Below are 17,092 nucleotides of genomic sequence, written 5' to 3' on the forward strand. Positions count from 1 at the left end.
AAACATATAACCATTGTTGTTGTACTTATTGCTAGCTTTTCCAATAACTTTTCCCAAAAAGTTGTTTTCGGCAGAATGTGGTTCCTTCATATGGGAAGGTAAAAGGCTTATGATAAAAAGAAAACTATTACAGGCCTCTAAGGGAGAACAGGGTTTGAGTTTCCCAAAATTAGAATCACGCCACTAAGCAATCCAATTTAGATTAGCATATTTGAGAGAAACCCCCTAAAACATGTCACCATTTATCAAATATGTTTTAAAGGACAGACCGCTGTGGGATATTGTTAGTCTCTAAATAGCATAGGCCAGCTGTTAAATAGATTTCTAACATCATACAGCAACTAGTGGGGGTGTGGGTTAGAGTATAGAGGGATGCTGGAACAGCCACCTTCCCTTCCACATCCACATCAATTCATCAAGAGCTTGAGTTCACACCAGCTCAAAAATAGATAGTTTTGAAAAAAGTATAAGTAATGGGTTTATTGAATGTTAAAGGACAGCCTCTTTTACTGGGCGATTGAAATCTTTTGAAACGCATAAGATTTTCAAGTCGATGATGCAAAAAAGCACCATTACTTTCAATTACTTCATTGGGCTGTATATCCTGCTAGAGAGGCGGGATTGACAGACATAGCCCCTTTTCAAAAGCTGTTTACTGCATACAAATGACCTTACGGTTGGATTGCTATATGCAGTATATACAGTACTGGCAGAAGTTTAAATACCAACACAATGGTCATATATGACCACATGGGAGAAAATGCTAGGCAGAAAGATTATCCAAGAGAAATGGCAAAGACAATGACAGGATATTTCTAAAATTCTATGCAGTGTACAGAATTCAGAACCAATAGAAACTACAACTCGTGTATGACACCTATGAAGTTAAAAACCGTGTACCTCAATATGAATCGGACATGTGGGTTGTATTGTGAAAAGATGAGATGAAGTACATGTATATTGGTTGAGTTCAAAACTACTGATGTTCTGGAAATAATTACTGAGCCTTAGTAAGAAGATGCTGAGTTATCCCATTCCTTAGGAGCCTGATATTATAATATTGGATTTAGAGCCTCTTGAAGGAGATGTCAAAAAATAATTCGACACTTACATACTCCCGGCTCTTGGCCAAAACCCAGGAATTGGCGGACAGATGGAAGAAAGCCACTGTTGATTGGTCAATAAGAATTTAGAAAACAATAGCTAGATATGCTCATACACGACTTAGGAAATTAAAGAGACAAATATTGACCTGCTTTTGGGATCCATCAATCAAATCAAAAAGGAACAAAACTAATGTGATGATGCTTCTGACCCTTCTTCATGTTAAAGTGAAGGAATGAGGGGAGAAAGGGTAGGGTGGAAACAGATTGTCTTCATAGGTATAAAACATTGAAACCTTTAGTGTACTTAAAATTGATATCATATCGCTCAGGATAGAGGTAAAAAGTGTTCAGATACATATTGGTATTGTAGCAAGCCAACGGGAGTGTCTATGAATTACTTTTTAACTGAATTATTTATTCTTTTTTTACTTTGCAGCGCGGGGACGCACTAGCTAGTGCAGTCATGCGCTTTATAAACTCGATTTGATTGATTGATAAGTCGGTAAAACTACTAAAACAATAAAGTTGTCAGGAAAATAAGAAATCAAAGGATCGTTTTACAATAATGAAGAGCAACACTTTGGGCATCCAGGTACTAGGTACAATGTCAACTGTCTGACTCCCAGTAATGTGACAGATCCATAGCAAAGCAGCACATACTGTCTAGCTCGGGTTGCAGCAACATATGAATACCTCTGCAATATAACAGTAGAAGTAAAAAAATCAAAGAAATGCTGTTGTATTGTGCTAATCTTTGAAGGTGCTTCTTGTATTTGAAAGATCACAATAGAAACACAGAGTAGCTCAATTGACATCTTCAATATGTTACAAATTATACTATTTGGTGCAAAATTTGTCTTCCATAGATAACAATCCAACGTAACACTCGTTCGAACACCTTCAGATATGTGCAATTATCTATTAACTCAAATTAGCCCATATGACCACTCCATTATCCCCAGTACTCTCATGTGTTATTGTCTGGCTTCCACCAACCAACTTGTCTAGAGCTAAATAAGCGATCCATGAACGAGCAAAATGACATATGAAATAGCTGATAGACCTCCATTTTGAAACATTAACTCATTGACGTAAAGACGAACCTGGCAATGACGTGCCATTTCAGTATTGTTACACCACTGTAAAGCAGCTTGCCTAACATCCGACCTCAGCACTCTTTACAAATTGAGACTATTTCAGTCCTCATCCAATTTGGAGGCTCACTTTGAAAGTGGTGGCATCCCAAATAGGACACCAGTGAAAGTCTGGTACTTCTTCAACATGGATTCCATATTGGCTCTATGTGAGATTTCATACTGTAGACAGAGACATGTCTGCTGTGTGGACTGTCTGTGATCTTTCAATGAACTTGGACTGCATTATATTCTTACATTTTTCAGTCCAGACCTTCATCAGTGCCTAACAATTGTACTTTTTTTCTGTTGCCAGCTAATCTCTTCTGTGATCCCCAATGATGGGTACATTGGATTTGAGCCTCTTCGACCGCAGGTAAGTTGATGAAGTTTTGTAAGAGTTTTCTTTACATGCCCATTTTTATAAACTAGAACATTCAATTAATCATAAGACTATTCTGTCCTCCTGCCAATTACCATTGATGTAAATGTTTCTATTCAGGAAAGTGGGAGTGTTAGACCCTATCTTTTCTGTAGGTAGCCTGTGGCACGTGTTGTGTTGTGTTCTGTACGGTGGATGGAATGTACCTTGTAGTCTGTGTGTTATGTTATATTACTGGGTATTTGTATAGTGCAGCATTCATCAATTACTTAACCTTTTGGAATTTATGCAGGCTGGTTTGCAATTGGATTCATCAAACTGAGTTTTCTCCTTGAGTGGCGATTATTCAAAAATCCTCTCTGGTGTTGGTGTGTAGTTTGGCATGGTAGGGTTGGCCTTATGGTGGTGTTCCATTAGGGGGTTGGTTTTGCTTCCTTTTATCCCAACTTTGTGAGTTTGTGGTGAGATGACTTTGAGTTGTGATTTACAGTAGGGTGTTCAGGTTTTCAACACAGGTGTAGTTAAGACTGAGTTCTTGTAGCTAAGAGGTGTTGTATTTTTCTGATAGCTTTAGATAACTGGAGTAGTTATCTCTGTTTTATTGGCTCTACTGACTGGTGTAAAACAATCAATAAATACCCTAGTGAGGAATTAGCATCTATTCTTCCTGGTTTGTATCCATTAAGATAGCTTGCAAGACGTTTGTAGGCTATCTCTGTTGTCCTGAGTAATTAAGAATTATTATTAGTATCATTTTATGTTTTTGTTTACCCAGTGCTTGAGCTGTATAGACCGGGTGTTAGTGGTAGGTTGAAATATATACCTATGTTGGGTGTTTTGTGAGCCTAAGTGGTCTTGCTAGTGTATGCAGGGGATGTCACATGTCCCTGGGTGTCAGATAGAGACAGCAATAGGAGAATTCTGCTGTACAGATGTGTGTTATTGGAAAGGATAGTTATTGTCATTTCACAATTGATTGATTTGTGGTGACGAGAAACATGTTCTATTGGTTGAAGTACAATTTTATGTTCAGTTCAGATTGGGTGGTAGGTCCCATGTAGATAAGAGACTGTTTAGGCCACTAAGGATTGGGGTTTCTGTGTATGTGTTGGGGAAGCGTGATGGCTGTGTGATCTGGTATGTTGTGTGTTTGTATTGTATGCTATTGATGTGTTGTCTTGGAATGTATTGTGCTGTTGTGTCATAAAGAGATTGGACGAGGAGGGTAGCTATAGGGTGATGAAGGGACTGAAATGTGTTATCTCTCGTGCAGTGGTGTTTGGGTTTTTGTGTATTGGCAAAGTACAGAGGTAATAGGGCTTGCCTTTAAAGCTAGTCTGTGGATGCAGCAATCCTGGACGTCCAGTTGTGGTGGCTGTGTGGTTACAATAACCAAGTGGCTTTCATTTTATTTCTACAGAAACCTGGATTTTATGAACCCAGCTCAGAAACTTTGCAGTAAGTATTCGATGTTCTAATCTGTTGGATTGACATAGTATTACTATGTGTCCTTGTATCTTACTAGCGCCTTTTCAAATGAGTTGCAAAATTACTTTGTACATTGTTTTAAGTTTCTTTTTGTTGTGAAAGTACCAGCAGGTTCCCTCCACAACAATATAGCATAGATTCAGAGGTCTGACCCAGAGTGGTTTTCCTCTGTTTTGCCTCATGGATTCAAAGATGACTAGTACCCATTTACTTATCAAATACGATGTATTAATTAAAGGACGGTGATCAAGTTCTCTTGTATAAAATAGGTGCCATGCATAGTGATAATAATGCATCTACTGAGGGAAACTGTGTTTGATCTCATGGTTACTGCTTCAAATCTTGGTGGTGCCACTCAGTGTTTCTTCTTACGAAGGTTACTGAGTGCCATTTGTGCCAAGTATACAAGGACCCTGTAGTGGTCCTCTTCCCCATGAGGACTGCAATAGTACTTGCTATAATCGCCTAGACAAAAGTGGGCCTAAACTCCAACAAGCTCAAAATCATGCAGTCATCTTATTCCTGGCCTGCAGCATATGGGCAATATCACCCCTGTGTTGATGTCTCTAATCTGGCATAGATCTCTAAATTAAATTATCCACAGCAGATTTTCTCTTTACCCAGTGAGACATTAACATTTAGGTAAAGAGAACTACAATGCATAGGATGCACTACCAGCCGTTGTGTCGCTGCCTCAGGGCACCTTTTGCTAAACTCTAAAAGAACAGCGTCACAGCTTCGCGCGTCGAGGAGCTTGAGGGAGCACTTCCTCAAGGTCTTGGGGTGCATGTCAAGGCAGCCGCCACAGGTTTTAGTGCCGGGGTCGCTCTCCAAACACCAGAGGCACACCAAATGTAGGTCTGCCACTGACATCTGTCTCAATAAAAATCTCAACAAAAAGTTGAAAGAATGTCAGCGCACTGGAGTTGCACCTATGTAGGCACCATGCATTCAACTTCCGATGTGGATGATGCCAAGCAGAGCTGAATGACGCCACCTACGGGCTTGCAGGGGTACTGCTCAACAAAAATGTCCGCCCCCGTCTGATGGGTGGGGAATATTCGACGGTAAGGAATCTGCGGCTAGTGAGCGTCTCTAACAAACAAGGCGTTACTGAAGGTAAGTAACTTGTTCATATCTTACATACACATCACCAAAACTTCCCAGTATTTAAAGCTATAAAACTAGACCTTCCTACATTCCCAATCGAAATGTTCACCAAACAGACAGATGGATTTATGTAATGATCAGAAAAAGGAAGCATGGACATCCACAGGCCCCGCCCACCACCGGCCCATTGGCCGACCCGCTCCCGCCGCCCAGCTGACCCGCCCTCCCGTCCCCCTTCTTATGACGCCCCCAGAGCGACCGAGCAGCGGACGCGCGCAGCGGGAGCCCCGACTGAGCGCCGAAGGTGCGCCAAAGTAAAGCCCATCTGCGCCTGGACCGCGCCCAGCGCCAGGACCCCTGGCCCCCGCAGAAACCAGCCCAACCGCCGGACCTACGACCCCACCGAACTCAACGCCGGCCGAATCCCGGGCTGCTACCGAGCCACCCCGAGACGCACCCAATGACCCTTCTGCTGCCACTCCTGCAAGTTCACCTGCATCCGGACCTGCACTACTCCAGCACCGACCAAGAGCAAGATGAGCAACAGCAGCAGCCACCTGAAATGCATCCTGCTCAACACCCGCTCCGTCCACAGACACGCCGTCGAGCTCTGGAACCTGCTCGACACAACTTCACCAGACGTCGCCTTCCTCACGGAAACCTGGATGAACACCTCTTTAGCGCCCGCCATCGCCATCCCAGACGGCTACAAGATCATCCGAAGGGACCGCATCAACCAGACCGGAGGAGGCATCGCCATCGTCCACAAGAACACCATCCGCATCACGACCAACACCGACGACACCCTCGCACCCGCCGAGCACCTGCACTTCCAGGTCTACATCAACCCCAAGACCACCCTCAGAGGCACCCTCCTCTACAGACCCCCGGGACCACGCACACAATTCAGCGAAGACATCGCCGACTTCATCAGCCCGCACGCCCTCCTCTCCGCTGACTACATCCTCCTCGGGGACCTCAACTTCCACCTGGAGAACAACAACGATCGCAACACCACCACCCTGCTGGACAACCTCGAAAACCTGGGACTCAAGCAGCTGGTGACCACCTCCACCCACTACACCGGACACACACTCGACCCCGTCTTCTCATCCAACAAGGACATCACCTTCAGCCACGCCACCGGACTCCACTGGACGGACCACAGCTGCGTCCACTTCAGCTTCAGAAGGACCACGACCCACCACCACCAGCAACAGGTTGCACGCAGAAGCTGGAATAAGATCACAGCCGACCAGCTCGCGACTTCCCTGAGCAAGAACCCACCCACCAGCGCAACGAACCCCAGCCAAGCGGCCACCAACCTCACGAAGTGGATCAGCGACTGCGCAGACAACCTCGCCCCCCTGAGGACCCCGCCTAGCAGACCCGGTAGCAAGAAAGCCCCATGGTTCACCGACGAACTCAAGAGCTCCAAGAAGAACTACTGAGCCCTTGAGAGAACCTGGCGCAGAGACCCAACACCGGACAACATGACTGCCCTCAAGCTCGCCACCCGAAAACACCATCAACTCATCCACGCCACCAAGAAAACTGCATTCAAGGAACGACTGGACAACAACGCACACAACAGCAAGGAACTCTTCAACATCGTTAAAGAGCTCTCCAACCCCGGAAACAACGACATCACCCCTTCGCAAGACCTCTGCAACTCCCTCGCCTCCTACTTCCACAACAAGATCGCGGACATACACAACAGCTTCAGCACTCAATTGACGCACGCCACGACCGAACCACCGCCCCCCACCACCACCCTCCGCGCCTGGACCCCGATCAGCACCGAAGACACCGTCCGCACGATGAACTCCATCCACTCCGGATCTCCTACCGACCCCTGCCCTCACCACGTCTTCAACAAGGACGACGCTGTCATCGCACCCACCTGCGGGACATCATCAACACCTCCTTCGACACCACTACCTTCCCGGAGAGCTGGAAGCACGCCGAACTCAGCGCTCTACTAAAGAAGCCATCAGCCGACCCCACCGACCTCAAGAACTACCGCCCCATCTCGCTGCTCCCGTTCCCTGCAAAAGTTATCGAGAAGACCGTCAACAAGCAGCTGGCCGCCTTCCTCGAGACGAACGGATCCCTCGACCTCTCGCAGTCTGGCTTCCGGGCCAACCACAGCACCGAGACCGCCCTGATCGCAGCCACCGATGACATCCGAGCACTGCTTGACAACGGAGAAACAGCAGCCCTCATCCTCCTAGACCTCTCCGCGGCCTTCGACACTGTCTGCCACTGTACCCTAGTACAGCGCCTCAGCAACGTCGGAGTCCAGGAGAAGGCACTGGAGTGGATCATCTCCTTCCTCGCCGGAAGGACACAGATAGTCCGCCTCCCCCTGTTCAGATCTGAAGCCACCGAAGTCATCTGCGGCGTTCCTCAAGGCTCCTCGCTCAGTCCAACCCTCTTCAACGTCTACATGAGCCCCCTCGCAGACATCGCACGCCAGCACAACCTCAACATCATCTCCTACGCCGACGACACCGAGCTGATCCTCTCCCTCACCAACGACCCCGCCACAGCCAGAGCCAACCTCCACGAAGGGATGAAAGAGGTAGCCGAATGGATGAAGAATAGCCGCCTGAAACTGAACTCGGACAAGACGGAAGTCCTCATCCTGGGATCCTCACCCTCCGCCTGGGACGACTCCTGGTGGCTCCTCGCCCTAGGCAGCGCACCCAAACCAACAGACCACGCACGCAACCTGGGCTTCATCCTGGACTCCTCCCTCTCCATGACCAGACAAGTCAACGCCGTCTCCTCGTCGTGCTTCAACATCCTGCGCATGCTACGTAAGATCTTCTGGTGGATCCCCACCGAGACCAGGAAGACGGTCACCCAGGCCCTCGTCACCAGCCGTCTGGACTACGTCAACTCCCTCTACGCTGGAACCACCGCCAAACTCCAGAAGAGACTCCAGCGGATCCAGAACGCCTCAGCACGACTCATCCTGGACATCCCCCGTCGCAGCCACATCTCCGGACACCTGAGAGACCTGCACTGACTCCCCGTCAACAAGCGAATCACCTTCCGACTCCTCACCCACGCACACAAAGCCCTACACAACCAAGGCCCAGGATACCTCAACAGCCGCCTCAACTTCTACGCTCCCAAACGCCAGCTTCGATCGACCGGCCACGCCCTCGCCGCCGTCCCCCCGCATCCGAAGAGCCACCACAGGGGGACGGTCCTTCTCCTACCTCGCTGCCAAGACATGGAACTCCCTCCCGACCCACCTCCGCCTGACCCAGGACCACCTCGCCTTCAGGAAGCAACTCAAGACCTAGCTGTTCGAGCAGTAGCGGACCCCCCTCCCCTAGCGCCTTGAGACCCTCTGGGTGAGTAGTGAGCTATATAAATGCTTTGATTGATTGGTATTTTCATTATTCTAAGTCAATCAATCAATCAGTAATTGGGACATTACCTTTCCGTCCTCTTCCTTGTTCTTCTCATTACAAAATGAGAAATATTCAAGCTACAAATGATTGAATTAAGCCCTCCAGATAATGAAGATAATAAAGATTGCTTCATAAATTAGAAAATATATTTATTTGCCTGGGAAATAAACCTCTCTGCATATTACTTCATAGCAGAGGGACATATTATGCAAATACACCTTCTGTTTGGGAGTATAACATATTTAACAAATGTTGAAGGGGTGGGCCAGGTATCTACCCTACAAATCTCCAGTAAAGAAGCACCTTGAGATTCCGACCAAGAATCAACCATAGCGCTGATGGGTCGACTTTGAACCCTTAACCGGCAATCGATTGCCTGAATCTGGAAATCATGAGCAATCAAAGACTTTAACCAATGACTAAGAGTCTGAGTCGATGGTTTAAATGAACTAATAAAGCACAAGTCTTCCGAAAAGGGTAGGGAAGAAAATCTAGATTCCAAACCCTCCCCTCCCTTAACCTTGAGCATAAAACAATGAGAAGAGCTCAACAAACGCATCTATTCCTGGGTTCTCCCACTTCTGTCAGATGCTTGAGAACAGAAAATAATCTACTGCCAGTCTTGGAAAGAATGAAAACTCCTGCTCAGATGATCTGCTAATGTGTTGCACTCAGTAGGTGTGAGCTGCATAAAGAGATATCAGATGTGTCTCTGCAATATTGCTCTTGAAATCTGAAACATAGCCTCTGAATGAGTTCTTTCTTATTTGTTTATATATAACTTGGCCATCATATTGTCGGTTTGGACCACCACAGCCTTCCCCCTAAGAAGAGGATCAAAACCCATCAGAGCCCGGCAAATAGCCACCAACTACCTTCATTTGGCTTAATGATTCTTTTCTTGAAGAGAGCACTTTAGTTGTAAAGTTCTTTCTTCAATCAGGGATGCCAAGCCCGTGCTGCTGGCATCCATTATTATTGTCCATGGGAGACCTGTCATATTTACTCCGCTCAGAAGGTGTTAAGGATACAACCACCTTTTCAGGCCCCTTGTTGTGATTATTCATCTTCACTTAGATGTCATAATTTTGAGTCCCTGGCGACCATAGCATCAGAAAGTGATTTATTAGGACTCCCAAATGAATTCGGGATCAAGGTACCAGACAGAGGGCTGACCTAATATCTTTTTGGATCTGTAACCATGAGTTTGTTGTTGTTGCCTTCTGATCAAGATTTTCAAGAATTGTTTTATCATTTTCAGGCACTTACACTCTAGGAGATATATGGACCCTGCATCCATTCGAAACCATCCTCGCACGATACGAACTCCAAGTCTTGAGAGGGTTGTTATTGGGACTGCTGCCAATTTATCAAAAATATGTGATCTAACAATAGCTTTATAACTGCAACTCTGTCTTTTATTGCTTGATCTCGTGATGGCGAGAGAACCAGCCAGTCACCTAGGTGCTGGTGAAGAAATACTCCTACCTTGTGAAGAATGCCCACTAAAGGAGCTAACACCTTCGTGAACACTCTGGGAGTTGATTTCAGGCCAAACAGTAGCACTGTGTTCTGGAAACGTTGATCTTGTATAGCAATTTCTAGATACTTCTAGTGACCTTGGGAAATTGGAAAGTGTAGATATGTATTCTGTAGGCTGACAGCTATCACAAAGTCTCCCAGCATCGACACTGAGTTGCCTCTCTGTGGACATTCATTTTGATGCGCATATTCTTGACCTAATAACTGACTGAATTCAGATCAAGCACAGGCCTGAAACCTCCTGAAAGTTTTTCTACCAGGAATAGAATTGAATTAAACTGGTTTCTTTGCTCTGCCTAAAGGACTGGTGAAATGTTTTTTCTCTAACCATGATCAAATTCCTTTCCACAACCTGCCTGCTTTGTTTTTCTTTGTTGTAGCAGCAGTAATGATGTATCCCAAGCCTGGAGGAATAGAGTAACATGTTCTGGCATAACATCTGTGAATTATATTTCACGTTTAATGACATAGCCTCTGTGAATTATATTTTGCATTCCATTGTTCTGTTACAACACCAACCTGACGCCTTGAAAACATTCTGCATACAACCTTCAACTGGAAGCAGTTCGTCTCCCCTTCCAAGATAGGATCTCTCACTTTTTAGATCTGACTGCTATGAGATAGAATCCAGCTACTTCTTTTTTGGCTGGAAACATTTCCTGTACAATAATCTTGAGAATGAATATTCGGGGCCATAGCCTCAGGGGAGGGGAGGGGGAGTTTGGGGTGTTACACACCCCTAAAAATGTATTCTGTGGTAAATAGTTGGGTACAGGTCCTTTTAGACTGCTAGGGTGAGGTGTCTGTTAGATTTCACCCTGGATGTTTAAAAACACACAGACAAAAACACACACACACTCCCGCGTCTCTGCCTACAAAATCGGTTCGTTTTAAAACTATTGTTTATCCTCACTGCTCTCTCTTCCTACTGCCTCCTAAGCCCCTATCACGTCCTTGTTCTCATAATGTATTTTAACAAGGTATGCCGGCTTGATTGTTGGTAAATATGAAGCTTACCCCCCCTCCCCCCAATCTAAATACCCAAGCTACTACGCCCCTGGGAATATTTTCTGGAATCACCATATGACTGAGATAACGAGGAAGGCTTGCCTTTGTATGGGAGTGCATGCTTCTCTGTTTTAAAGCCTTTGTTAGCATTTGATCAAGTCACTCCCTGAAAAGTTTCTTGCTCGGGAAGGGAAGTTTAAACCTTGCTGCTTTCTCAAGTGTGTCAGCTTTCCAGTCTCTGAGCCAGATATGGCATCTTGACAGAATTGAAGCTCCTGATGTGAATGCTGACGCTCTGATAGGACTGCACACATTATATGAAAAGAATCTACTCTGCTGAGCTGTCCTCAACCTCCTGCATCGCAGTGCCCAAATACTCAAATTTAAATAAAGCAGCACCTGCACCAGCCCTGAGCATCGGATTATTGACTTTTTCAAATCCTTTTCCGATCTCTTATCCACTGGATCAGCCGGCGAGCAATCCCCTGAATTTAGAGAAGTGTGATCAATAAGTGTAGCAAGAATAGAGTAAATCCTGATAGAGTGAGGGAGAACTTCTTCTGCATTGTCCAGCACATACATGCTTTGCAAGAAACATGGTATGTTGATGTACTTTAGATGTTTCTACTCTGTGAGAATTGTGGGCCAGATACACTGAACATTTTATTGGCTGCAAACACTCTAATTCGGCTTCTATGGGTTTTAAACAGCCGCGGCCCCTGCAGGTGTGAGGTGCGGCCGGGTGGGGTGGGGGTGAGTGGGTAAAGAGCGGGCGGTTTCAACATACGACCACGAGTGAAAATGAATTATTTATCTGATTTTCCATCGTGGTCGTATGTTGAAATCACCCCCCACCCCCAAACCTGGCCCCATTGCCTCACCGCTCTTACCTGCACGGGCCGCGGCTGCTATTAAAATGCTTTCTCGTTTGCAATCAGGCCCGGTTCTAGCGGCTGGGCCGGGTGGGCCAGGCCCACCCAAACATGAACCTGGCCCACCCAAACTGGAGCCTTGGCCCTCGCACCGTGGGCTTGAAGGCAGGCTGCGTGCAACGCCATTGGGCTCAAAGTGATTCAACCCTCCTGTGTGCATCAGCCCGGGCCGAGACATTCCCAGGCGCACACACAGAGACAGTTTTAGAGATTATCGCACCCGCGTACTTCACAGGTCGTTAAACGACCATTTACATGTTAATGAGGCTTGGTTTTACATTTAGAGGTGGAACAAAGGTAAACCAGGAGTCTCCAGTGTTGAAGGACACTCCCCGTTTTCACCACCGTTTTTTTTCACCATTTTGTCTCAGTAAATTTCAGTAAATGTCACGTCATCTTTTTTTTGGAGCAGGTCGACGCAATTGTGAGGGTGGCAAGTTTTCATAAGTTCCTGGGGAGGATTAGGTGGAAGCCCTGATTAGAAAGCAGTTCAGTTAAGAGATGCTGCTGTGTGAAAGTTTAATATCATTACGCGGTGCTTTGTTGTTTGTGCTTTCCCTGGTTATGGGGGCTGCCAGCTATACTCTGTGCCCCTCGAACGAAGCACAGGTGTACTCCTTCTTTGTTGTGAAACGTCCCTGATTTTGATGCTAAAAATCTGGTTACTCCTAGATGAGCTGGGAACCTAAGGGCCTATTACAGCACTTTATGCGTGCGCTGTGCCTGCACTGAAGCACTTTCAGAATGCACTGTACACTACAGTAAAGTGCATCAAACCCAAGTTGTCTGTTGCATGCTAGAATCCCACTCCTTACGTGGTCACATGGGATCACTGAATGCACAGCTTTTTATTTAGAGTATATCAGGGTGGTGATGTGTGTGCTGGAGCAGTGATTGTTATAAACTGACGGGGCGTCTCAGCTCCCAGAGTGATGTGCAAGTCTCTCGTGCCAGTCAGATGATCTCACGCATTGCTGCGTTTCACTCTTACAAGTGCCCAGGGGCATATTTTACCCAAATAGGTGTCTGTTCATTAGTGAATAAAAACAAGTCAAAGTGAATTTTGGTTATCAGGCGCCCATCGCGCCAGTATTTTCATACTGTTGGACGACCCCTTAAAGCTCGAGATTGGTTCGAGACCGATGCCTGGCTCTGGCTCTGGCTCGGGGTCCTCATAGACCCTTGAACCTAACACGATCCGAGCCCAGACCCTTCTTGAGGCAAGAAACACTGACACATTGACTAGTGCCATCTTTTACCTATAGACTATGCGCCTGGGTTGGTGTATTTTTAAAGTTGAACCAGCTTGCTGGTCTTCACAAACAATGGAAAACCTGCATTGTGTTGCAACTCTAAAAACACCAACAGAAACACACTGCCTTTAGCAGCTCTGTCTAAAAGACCCATCTTGGTGTTTAAAAAAAAAAAGTTTTAACAGAATATGGTGGGAGGATGAGGCGTTATGCCCAGAAGTGCTGACTTTGGACCTTGGTAACCTGGTTCAAGTCTCAGTGTCGCTTAACGTCCTGTGATTTTGGGCAAATCACTATTCGCTCTGTTCTTAAAAATGAATGGGGCCTTGTGTTAATGTTACGAGTGCTCACGAAAAGCGCTCCAATACCTTCAGGCCCAGTTGGCGCTATATAAAACTGCACAAAAGAAATAGAATAAAAATGAAATGCTGGTTTTCAGAGGCGACAAAAGCATATTAGCCTAAAACACTTTCACAGGTTCTGAGGAGCAGAAGTGTGCTAAAACTGTAAAAGCACCCAAGAAGGAAGGCACTACCTTTTAGCTCATCATAACGACCCACCCATGCCCATCGCTCAGGTCTGGCTCAGGTTGTCCCATGAGTACTTGGGTTCGCCCATCTGTATTTTTTATAGCATACACGTGAATAAGTCGGCGCAGTATAAGATGCATCTAATCACAAATGGACGTTACCGTTTTATAAGCCTATGTTTGGTTTAATAGCGAAATTGCCTCCGAATTGCTTTGTCCTAGTCGCAATATTAACTTTTTTTCCAGAATAATTTTAATCTCAACTGTAATTTTCAAGGGATCTGTTAAGAATTGTGCAAAATCTAGTGTTGGGGAAGTTGGCAGGCCCTCATCAGTCTAAAATAATAATATTGGTTGAAAGCAAAAATATTTGGTCTGAGAAAGCACACTTTAGTTGCGCAGCAGTCGCTGACACTTAACGGAACTACTTTGGGTGAGTTTAGGCTCCGAGTCAAATGAACAAATGGCATTGTTCACAGTGAAGCTATCCTATGGCTGAATTGGGCTGACAGCTGTAGTGGGCATAGTAAAAATCTGATTAACACAACAGCAGATTGATGAATGAAAAAAGCTGGCTGAAAAAACCTACACGTAGGTATATTACATATAGCTTAAATAACCCTACTGTACATATTAAGGATTTAGCAAGTTACAGACAAGTTCCACGACTATATAGAAAATGAGGCTGAAGGCAAAGTTCCTTTATAAGGTTGTAGAGGTAACTTGCAATATCGCATTAATGTATGCTAGGGTGTACTTTATTCCTTATAATACATGGTCACACGCTTGCCTTCCCACAATACTCAAATATCATTTTGCTTTTTCATATGAAATAGATAGGATGGGTGCAGGTGTGGAGAATAAAAGTAGAATTTGTATTGTAAAATTAAACACACTAAAAAGCAGTTAGATATTTGTTGCAAAATATATTTATATCAGTTTAACATAAGTAATTTAACAATAACGATCTTTAATTACATGAAGTGCACAAAAAATAAACATGTTGCCATAATATCGTCCTTCTGCATATCACTGTTCATCTAGAAAAACAAAGCAGAAGAAACAAGCATTGGCATAGCCAATAGGTCTTGCCTTTGGGACCTTATAAGTGTTTAGCCATGCAACAGTTGATGTTGTTGCACCAAGGATATTGTGCTGGATAACTAAACACTTATAAGGTCCCAAAGGCGAGACCTATTGGCTAGGCCAATGCTTGTTATCATTATCAAAGACCGATGCAGGACAACAATAAGACAATACAAAGTGCCCAGATAAGGCTGGTGATTAATGATCCTGCTGGAGAGCAGTCATTTGTCTGTTAGTAGTTTTTAAATGCAGATTAACTGTGTTTTATGTGGATAGCTCAGTGGGTTACTGCCTCTGTCACAGAGATCCTCGTGTTACTTGGAGTTCAGAAGTTACAATCCTAACATAGGGCAGTGACCAATGAACTGTCATCAAAGAGCTGCATACAAACATGAATGGCATAGTTAGAACTTCACTTTATTTGTTTTGTGATATAGTTAGAACTGCCCCAGTCTTTCATTATTCTAATGTTGCTAAAATGAGTATGTTTGGGCAGATATACATTTTTATCAGTAATGCTGACCCCCATGGGATACTCTTTAAATCCTAAGGTTGTGTTTCCCCAGACCAAACCCTCTTAAAATATACTGCCTACCAGTATGGATAAAATGTGAATCCTACACCTTGTAATCCTCATTGGCTTACGTGACATTCCCTGTAGTCTGATTAACATCCTTGTATGATTCATGGTCTCTGTATAATGTGTGTGTGGTGTAAAGTACTGACACACACTACACCGATATGAGTAGCGCTATCCAACAAATGACATGCATATGAGGTAGTGGCTACGTAAAAATGAGGGGCACTGTTGGAGGGTGGAAGTGAGGGAATACGAGGAAGAGTTCATGGGTGGAGGGGGGAGCTAGGGAGAGATGAGGGGCACTGGTGGAGGTTGGCAGTGAGGGAGTCTGAGGAGGAGGTCATGAGGGGGAGGGGTTACAGAGAGATGAAGGGCACTGGTGGAGGGTGGCAGTGAGGGAATCTGAGGAGGAGGTCATAAGGGGAGGGGCTATGGGGAGATGAGGGGCACTTGTGGCATGTGGCAGTGAGGGAATCCGAGGAGGAGGTCAATAGGGGGGGGGGCATGGAAGGATGAGGGGCACTGTTGGAAGGTGGTAGTAAAGGTATTTACGGAGAAAGAGGTTATTGGTGCGGCCCCAAAAAACACTTTTGCATCAGCGCTGAAGCCGGCCCTGTCATGGCATTTCTGTTTTTGTTTATTAAATTAGCAGTCGGGTCACAAGGGCTACTGTGGAACATACTTTAAAGTGCGTGGTAATTATATTTACTGTTATATTCAATGTTTTAAGTTTCTTTGGATGTGATTTTACTAATGTTTTTACCGGCAAAAATAAAAGTGGAGCCCGATTGTGCCTGATATGGGGCTGGGGCCCAAGGTCAGCTGTGAGATAAGGTGCACTGGAGAGGAGTAGTGGATAATCAAGCCTGTAAGGGAGTGAGTGTGTTGCAGAGTCCGGGGTCAGGTGGAGGTAGTAATGAAGTGGGATTCTCCCTGAAGGTTCGCACAGAGGGAGCCCGAGAAGTGTCACTTGCCTGATACCCCCACCTCCGAAACCTCCTCTTCCCATCAAAGGAACATTACATGGAAAAAACACTTTTTGAGAGTGATAATATTTAGAAAGAGATTTGGAAAAGAGTGCGTTTTACTGGGCCGTGCAAAACTAAGAAGAGATAAAGGAGGGCCCTGAAGAAGGCCTGCCCAGACATTTATGCGACAAATCGAGCCCGCAGTGGCCCACCCAAATGCACACTTGGCCCACCCAAAAAAAAATTCCTGGAGCCGGGCCTGTTTGCAATGATCCCATTTTAGGAGTCAGAAAAGTTTTTACGACTCCTAAAATGGTATTCTGAATGTATACTTATTCGGTACCTGGAATGGGTGTGTTGTACGTGTACCTTCCAATACCGAGACATCTTGAGTATTTTTTGTGTCTGAAATCTAGTTACAAAACATGGATACATTACTGACACCTCAGACGAGGTAAGGATGCTTTCAGTAATGTATTTGTGAATGTAAAAAAAGTTTGCTTAACTAAGAGCTGGCAGTAGTCCAAGTGACCATGTATTTACGAAT

At 45.3% G+C, this 17,092-nt stretch overlaps 1 protein-coding gene across 1 annotated transcript in view; it reads left to right on the forward strand.

Annotated features, from left to right (window-relative positions):
• Window positions 1–17,092, forward strand: part of NOXA1 (NADPH oxidase activator 1) — a 91,767-nt gene that overhangs the window by 44,686 nt on the left and 29,989 nt on the right. The window contains 2 exon segments of the mRNA XM_086921184.1: window positions 2,556–2,615; window positions 4,042–4,079. Of these exon segments, the coding sequence (XP_086777310.1) occupies window positions 2,556–2,615; window positions 4,042–4,079 (98 nt within the window).

This window comes from Lissotriton vulgaris, chromosome 5 (assembly GCF_964263255.1).
Source record: "Lissotriton vulgaris chromosome 5, aLisVul1.2, whole genome shotgun sequence".
NCBI classification, from domain to species: Eukaryota; Metazoa; Chordata; class Amphibia; order Caudata; family Salamandridae; genus Lissotriton; species Lissotriton vulgaris.